Source organism: Rhinoraja longicauda, chromosome 26, assembly GCF_053455715.1.
Source record: "Rhinoraja longicauda isolate Sanriku21f chromosome 26, sRhiLon1.1, whole genome shotgun sequence".
NCBI classification, from domain to species: domain Eukaryota; kingdom Metazoa; phylum Chordata; class Chondrichthyes; order Rajiformes; family Arhynchobatidae; genus Rhinoraja; species Rhinoraja longicauda.
In genome coordinates, this window is record NC_135978.1 from 30,447,381 (window position 1) to 30,455,809 (window position 8,429).

Below are 8,429 nucleotides of genomic sequence, written 5' to 3' on the forward strand. Positions count from 1 at the left end.
CCCCACCCCCCCCCCCCCCCGCAGGCTGCTCCCCCCCCCCCCCCTGCTGGCGGCCCAGAGTGGTGCAGCAGACACTCACCAGTGCAGCGTTTCTGCAGCTGCAGGATCTCCATGTGCAGACCATGCAGCAGCTCCATGTGCTCCCCCTTCAGGAACGTCACGTTGCGCTGCACGCTATGCAGCTGCCGCTTCAGCGACGCCATCTCCATGGTTACCGGGCAGCGTCTGTGACCGGGGATGGAAAGTCGGTTAATGAACAGACCAGGCAATCGAGCTGTGACTTCAGGCTTCGGAGATACAGGCCCTACGGCCCAGCGAGTCCGGGCCTGCCGCCCAGCGATCCCCGCGCACTAACACTATCCCACTCACAAGTTACAACTTTTACCAAAAACCAATTAACCTACAAACCTGTACGTCTTTGGAGTTTTGGAGGAAACCGGAGCACCCGGAGAAAACCCACGCGGTCACAGGGAGAACGTGCAAACTCCGTACGGACAGCACCCGAGGTCAAGATTGAACCCTGGTGTCTGGCGCTGTAAGGCAGCGACTCTACCGCTGCGCCACCGTGCCACACAAATTCTCCAGTGGATTTTCCAGTCTTAGGTAACCTCTACAACCCCTCCCCCCCTGCTTTCTCCCCCTAATCCTCCCCCCTGTCCATGTGGCCCACCTGGACTCGAATCTATTCCCCTCCCTCTCCATTCCTTCCTCTGGCTTCATAACTCACGGCTGTTAAATCCTTTTATCTCACACCTGTTTTAATCTCTGGCCTTTGTTCCAACTATCAGACCATCAAACCCCCTCTCTCCCCACCTGTGTTCACCTATTACCTGCCACACCTTGTCCTGCCCCTCCCCTCTCCCAGGTTTGTTACCCATCCCCCTCCCCCCCCCCCACTTTACGTCCAGAAACGTCACCTATCCATGTTCTCCAGAGATGCTGCCTGACCCGCTGAGTTACTCCAGCACTCTGCGTCTTCTTTTGTACACCAGCATCTGCAGTTCCTTGTGTCTACATTTTACTGCACCATTTTTCTGCGAAATCTCCACCAGGTATGCCTACTTTGAAGAATTTCTCCTCCTCTTCTGCCTGAAGAAGAGTCTCGACCTGAAACGTCACCTACTCCGTTTTTCCAGAGATGCTGCCTGACCTGCTGAGGTTCTCCAGGTTCTTGGGTCCTTTAATGACCAAAGAAACTGGTTGATGCACAAACCCACAGTCGCATTCTCCGAGCCCTAGAGGATGCTGCAGGAAGGTACTTGTCTGTACGGAGTTTGTACGTTTCCCCGTGACCTCCGTGGGTTTTCTCCGAGATCTTCGGTGTCCTCCCACACTCCAAAGACGTACAGGTTTGTAGGTTAATTGGCTTGGTACAAGTGTAAATTGTCCCTAGTGTGTGTGTGTGTAGGATAGTGTTAGTGCGCGGGGATCGCTGGTCGGTGCGGACTCGGTGGGCCGAAGGGCCCGTTTCTGCGCTGTATCTCTAAACTAAACTAAAACAAGCTAAGACTCAAACTAAAAGCGTCTCAGCTGGACAGATCCACACCGTGGAGTCAGAGATGCAAGGAACTGCAGATGCTGGTTTACATTTTTCTTAAACCCACAAAATGGTGAAAGGCCTGGACATAGTGGATGTGGAGAGGATGTTTCCACTAGTGGGAGAGTCTAGGACCAGAGGGCACAGCCTCAGAATTAAAGGACGTTCCTGTCGGATGGAGATGAGGAGGAATTTCTTTAGTCAGAGGGTGGTGAATCCGTGGAACGCATTGCCACAGACGGCTGTGGAGGCCAAGTCAGTGGATATTTTTAAGGCAGAGATAGGTAGATTCTCGATTAGAACGGGTGTCGGGGGTTATGGGGAGAAGGGAGGAGATTGGGGTTTGGAGGGAGAGATAGATCAGCCATGATTGAATGGCGGAGGAGACTTGATGGGCCGAATGGTCTAATTCTACTCCTATCATTTATGAACTTATGAAAGTGCTGGAATAACTCCGCTCAGGCACAGGCCCTTCTGCCCACAATGCCAAGCCCATCACTGGTCTACCTGCATGTCACCCATAATCCCTCATTTCCCTGCATATCCATATGAAAGATGGCATTTCAGTTCTTAATGCCTCACTTAGCTTCAGAAAGGAAAATGGATTCAATACAAATTTGGATTAGACATCTGTTTTGTAACAAATGTCTTCCTAAATAACCGCACATATTCATCAGCACAAACAAAGAACTGCAGACGCTGGTTTACACCGAAGATAGACACAAAGTGCTGGAGTAACTCAGCGGGTCAGGCAGCATCTCTGGAGGACATGGACAGGTGACGTGATGGGTCGGGACCCTTCTTCAGACCGATTGTATTGGGGGAAGAGAAAGCTGGAAGAGAGATGGTGACGGGACAACGCCTGGCAAGTGATAGGTGGATAACAGCTCTTCAGATTACAATCAGTCAGTCGAAGGGTCCCGACCTAAAACGTCACCAATCCATGTTTTCCACAGATGCAGCCTGACCCACAACTCCACAACTGGAGTCAGATGCAGCCTGACCCACAACTCCACAACAAAGTTACTCCACAACTTTGTGCCTTTCTTTTTTTTCTGAATCTTTTCTTTCAATAGGCCGTGTACCAATAGTTCAAAAAGCAAAATAAATGCTACTTTGTTCAAAACATTAACCTTATGGGGACATCAAAATGGAAATGGCTTTAACAAAGGCTCGGTTACCGCTGACATAACCACTCTGATTATAAAATTATCAATTCTGGCAACCTTCCTGGTTCCTGGGTTGTGATTTGCCTCTGATATCTGATATTTTAGTCCACAATTAGACCACCGGGCAACTTGCCAGTATGAAGAAAAGGCCTGGCACATCCAAGGCTCTTTCCTCCCCGTCTTGATCCAATAAACCCCATCCTCCCCCACCCCCTCCCCACTCTGGCAAGGCCATTCATCCCCATGGGCCCATTCTATCAGCCAGCTAGAACATGGTCAAGTTGTATCTCCACTCTGGCTTAGTTTAGCTTCGAGATACAGCGCGGAAATGGGCCCTTCGGCCCACCACGTCTGTGCCGACCTGCGATCCCCGCACACTAACACTATCCTACACACACTAGCGACAATTTTACATTTACACCAAGCCAATTAACCTGCAAACCTGTACGTCTTTGGAGCGTGGGAGGTAACCGAAGATTGTTGTATTTTGTATATTAGTTTATTACATTGTAACTGCTGTAATCATTATTAGCCATTAAAATTTAACAGCGTAGGCATTCTTTATACTTTAGTGCATTGCAACTGTCTGTAACCTTGTTACATTTGGATGAAAGATAATAGTGGCGAGATAAGGAAAGACACAGGCCTTGGGGTGATGAATGGATGTGAGGGATGGACTAGCAGGGAAATAAGGGAGGCGAAGTATGAAGGGATGTGAGCATTGAGATAAGGATAAATTACTGAATGGGATTTAATGGTGGTGGGTCAGACGGGTGACTGCAAAGAAATGAATGACTGAAGAAAGGAGTGTGGGTATGAGGTATTGCAAAGAAGATAAGGTTTGGAATAATCCTATAAACATAGACTGCCCGATGTACTAAGTGGGCAGTCAGGTGGTTGGCTTCCTGATTGTTCCAGCCGTTGTTTGCAAATAAAGGCTTTTAACTTCTCGAAGAATTCTCCGTGTCGCCTGTCTTAATTTCAAGGATCAGGGAACCACAACAAGATCTCAAAGAAAACCTACGCATCCCACAAAACCTTTCCCATCTATGAATGGGAATGGGGGGAAAGGGGGGAATGGGGGAATGGCGCCCTGTGACACGGCCTCCTCTCCCCTCTCCCATGGGGCAAAAGGTACAGAAGAGTGAAAACGCACACCTCCAGATTCAGGGACAGTTTCTTCCCGGCTGTTATCAGGCAACTGAACCATCCCACCACAACCAGAGAGCAGTCCTGAACTACCATCTACCTCATTGGTGACCCTCGGCCTATCTTTGATCGGACTTTGCTGGCTTTACCTTGCACTAAACATCATTCCCTTTATCATGTATCTGTACACTGTGGACGGCTTGATTGTAATCGTGTACAGTCTTTCCGCTGACTGGTTAGCACGCAACAAAAGCTTTTCACTGTACCTCGGTACACGTGACAATAAACTAAACCGTAAATGGAGTCGTTTACAAACCAGACTGGGCAAACTCCCATCACTGAAGAATATTTGCACGCCAGATTACAACAATCTCCCACTTCCACCATTACTGAGATCAGCTTCTTATTCCAGATTTATTTTTATCCGATTTCTTGACTTTAAATTCTCCAGTCACCAAGATTTGATGTCATGTCTCCAGATCAATAGGGCATCTCTCTGCACACCAGTCCAGTTACTCCACCACTGTACACGGTGAACGGCCCGATTGTAATCGTGTGTTGTCTTTCCGCTGACTGGTTAGCACGCAACAAAAGCTTTTCACTGTACCTCGGTACATGTGACAATAAACTGAACTGAAATGGAGTAGATAGTAGTTCAGTACTGCTCTCTTGTTCCAACATACTTTCTATATTAATACCTGTACGATGCAAGATCATTACAATGTCCCCTGACAGTGGCACGGTGGCGCAGCGGTAGAGTTGCTGCCTCACAGCGCCAGAGACCCGGGTTCGATCCTGACTACGGGTGCTGTCTGCACAGAGTTTGTACTTTCTTCCCGTGACCTGCGTGGGTTTTCTCCGTGATCTCCGGTTTCCTCCCACACTCCGAAGACGTGCAGGTTTGCAGGTTAACTGGCTTGGTATAAATGTTAAATTGTCCCCAGTGTGTGTCGGATAGTGTTAGTGCGCGGGGATCGCTGGTCGACGCGGACTCGGTGGGCCAGGGGGCCTGTTTCCGCGCTGTGTCTCTAGATTTAAATTTAATGCTAGGTACCATCAACAGGACAAGTATTCCCATGGATTAAGGGGCGGTCTGGTTCGACAACATTAACACCCAGGAACAAATACTGCACAAAGTAGTGAACATTGCCCGGTCCATCATGGGTACTGACCTCCCCACCATCAAAGGGATCTACAGAGTGGCGCAGCGGTAGAGTTGCTGCCTTACAGCGCTAGAGACCCGGGCTCCATCCTGACTGCCGGTGCTGTCTGTGCGGTGTTTGTACGTTCTCCCGGTGACCATGTGGGTTTTCTCCGGGTGCTCATGTTTCCTCCCACATTCAAAAGACTTGCAGGTTTGTAGGTTAATTGGCCTCCGTAAAAATTGTGAATTGTTCCTAGTGTATAGGATAATGTTAGCGTAAGAAGTGATCGCTGCTCAGTGTGGACTCGGTGGGCCGCAGGGCCTGTTTCCAAACTGTATCTCTAGAGTCTAAAGACTGGCTGCCTCGAAAACATAGCCAGCATCATCAGAGACCCACACCACCCTGGCCACGCTCTCATTTCCACTCCCGCCATCGGGACGAAGGTACAGGAGCCTGAAAACTGTAACGTCCAGGTTCAGGAACAGCTTCTTCACTACAACTATCAGGCTGTTAAACACCACAACCTCCAAATACTGCTCCGAACTACAAGTTCGCAAGTTCTAGGAGTAGAAGTAGGCCATTCGGCCCATCGAGTCTACTCTGCCATTCAATCATGGCTGATCTCGGCCTCCTAATCCCATTTTCCTGCCTTCTCCCGACAACCCTTGACACTCGTTCTAATCAAGAATTTGTCTCATCTCTGCCTTAAAAATATCCGCTGACTTGGCCTCCACAGCCCTCTGTGGCAATGAGTTCCACAGATTCACCACCCTCTGACTAAAGAGGTTCCTCCTCACCTCTTTTTCTTTAATTCTGAGGCTGTGACCTCTGGTCCTAGACTCTCCCACCAGTGGAAACATCCTCTCCACACCCACTCTATCTGTGCCTTTCATTGTTCTGTACGTTTCAATGAGGTCCCCCCTCAACCTTCTAAACTCCAGCGAGTACAGGCCCAGTGCTGTCAAATGCTCATCATATGCTAACCACTCATTCATGGGATCGTTCTCCTATATAGATAGGACGGGCATCATTTTGACTTTCGCACTTTTATTGTCTATTTATTGTCTGTTTGTCTTGTTTTTTAATATATATACTGAATTATAATTGTTATTTATTCTGGATTTTACGTATGTTTAGCACTGTCGAGCTGCTGCAGGTAAGAATTTCATTGTTCTGTTTCGGACATATGACAATAAAATACTCTTGATCCTGGAGATGTTTTACTGGTCAAGTGGGAGTGTCGTAGAGTGACACAGTGTGGAAACAGGCCCTTCAGCCCACTTGCCCATGCTGACAAACTTGCCCCATCTACACCAGTCCACCTGCCTGCATTTGGCCCATACCCCTCTAAACGGTGGTGCAGCGGTAGAGTTGCTGCCTTATAGCGAATGCAGCGCCGGAGACTCAGGTTCGATCCTGACTACGGGCGCTGTCTGTACGGAGTTTGTACGTTCTCCCCGTGACCTGCGTGGGTTTTCTCCGAGATCTTCGGTTTCCTCCCACACTCCCACAGACGTACAGGTATGTAGGTAATTGGCTTGGTAAATGTAAAAAAATGTCCCTACTGTGTGTAGGATAGTGTTAATGTGCGGGGATCGCTGGCGGCGCGGACTCGGTGGGCCGAAGGAAACAGGCCCATCGGCCCAACCAGTGATCTCCGCACACCGACACACACCGAGGGCCAATTTTACATTTAGACCAAGCCAATTAACCTACAAACCTGTACGACTGTGGGGAGTGTGGGAGGAAACCGAAGATCTCGGAGAAAACCCAATGTGTAGGACGGAACTGCAGGTGCTAGTTTAAACTGAAGAGAGACACACAAAGCTGGAGTAACGCAGCAGGACAGGCAGCATGCGTGGAGAGAAGGAATGTAATGGAGCTGGAGTTCGGGGATTGGGCCAGTGTACGCCTGGAACAGGGATTGTTCAACGGACCCTACAAAGAGGCAGGCATAGCTGAAGAAGGGTCTCGACCCGAGACGTCACCCATTCTTTCTCTCCAGACCTGCTGCCTGACCTGCCGATTTACTCCAGTTTTTTGTGTCTGTCTTTGGAGAAAACCCACGCAGGTCACAGGGAGAACGTACAAACTCCACACAGACAAGCACCCGTAGTCAGGACCGAACCGGGTCTCTGGCGTTGTAGACAATAGACAATAGACAATAGGTGCAGGAGGAGGCCATTCGGCCCTTTGGGCCAGCACCGCCACTCACTGTGATCATGGCTGATCATCCACAATCAGTACCCCGTTCCTGCCTTCTCCCCATACCCCCTGACTCCGCCATCTTTAAGAGCTCTATCTAACTCTCTCTTGAATGCATCCAGAGAATTGGCCTCCACTGCTTCTGAGGCAGAGAATTCCACAGATTCACAACTCTCTGAGTGAAAAGGTTTTACCTCATCTCCATTCTAAATGGCCTACCCCTTATTCTTAAACTTTGGCCCCTGGTTTAAAGGGGTGGTGGGTATAATACGGAACGAGCTGCCAGAAGAGGTAGTTGAGGCAGGTACTATAACAATATTTAAAAGATACTTGGACAGGTATCTTGGGTAGGAAAGGTTTAGAGGGATACTAGACCAAGTGGACCCGTTGGGCCGAAACCTCTCTTGTATTAGTGCAGCTCCCTCTCCTCCCCGACTCCCCCAACCCTCCCCCCTTGCCCCCCTCCCTCCCTCCTCCGCCCCTCCCTCCATCCCACCCACTCCCCCCTCCACCCTCTCCCGCTTCCTACCCCTCTCTCCTCCTCCACCCCCCTCCCCCTCCCCCAACTCCATTCCCCTCAACCCCCCCTTATCCTCCCTCTTCCCCCCTCCCGCCCCTCCCCTCCTTCCTCCCTAGGAGATAGATTTAAACGTTAAAATGTGAATAACTTTAAAAATATAACACCGATTTCAATGAAACTTCTTCCATTAGCACCAAAGGGACGATGGTGAGTAAGGTGGGCCTGAAATTGTCGCGCTATCGTGTACAGTTTTGGCTGTAGTTCAGGAACAAACAAACAAACAAACGAGAGTTTTAGAATGTAGATAGGTTAAATGCAGAGAAATTGCTCCTAAAGACGTACGGGTTTGTAGGCTAATTGGATTGATAAATCGCCCAAATCACCCTCTCCCGGACTGAACGACACCTCTTCCCATACACAGTTTCAAAGCTGACCACCAGTTCCCAAACATCACAAATTATCAACATAACTTGCATACATAGAAAATAGGTGCAGGAGGAGGCCATTCGGCCCTACGATCCAGTACCTCCCATTCAATATGATCATGGCTGATCATCCACAATCAAGACCCTGTTCCTGCCTTCTCCCCATATCCCTTGATTCCGTTAGCCCTTAGAGCTCTATCTAACTTTCTCTTGAATGCATCCAATGATTCAGCCTCCACTGCCTTCTGAGGCAGGGAATTCCACAATTTCACAAGTCTC

General features: G+C 49.3%; 1 protein-coding gene across 1 annotated transcript in view; it reads right to left on the bottom strand.

The window, feature by feature from the left end:
- LOC144606259 (coiled-coil domain-containing 92B-like) overlaps positions 1-220 on the bottom strand; it is a 42,279-nt gene extending 42,059 nt beyond the window's left edge. Inside the window, exon 1 of the mRNA XM_078422180.1 lies at positions 80-220. Coding sequence (XP_078278306.1) covers positions 80-209 — 130 coding nt within the window. The 5' untranslated portion in view covers positions 210-220. The remainder of the gene's footprint in view (positions 1-79) is intronic.
- Between the last annotated feature and the right edge of the window lie 8,209 nt (positions 221-8,429).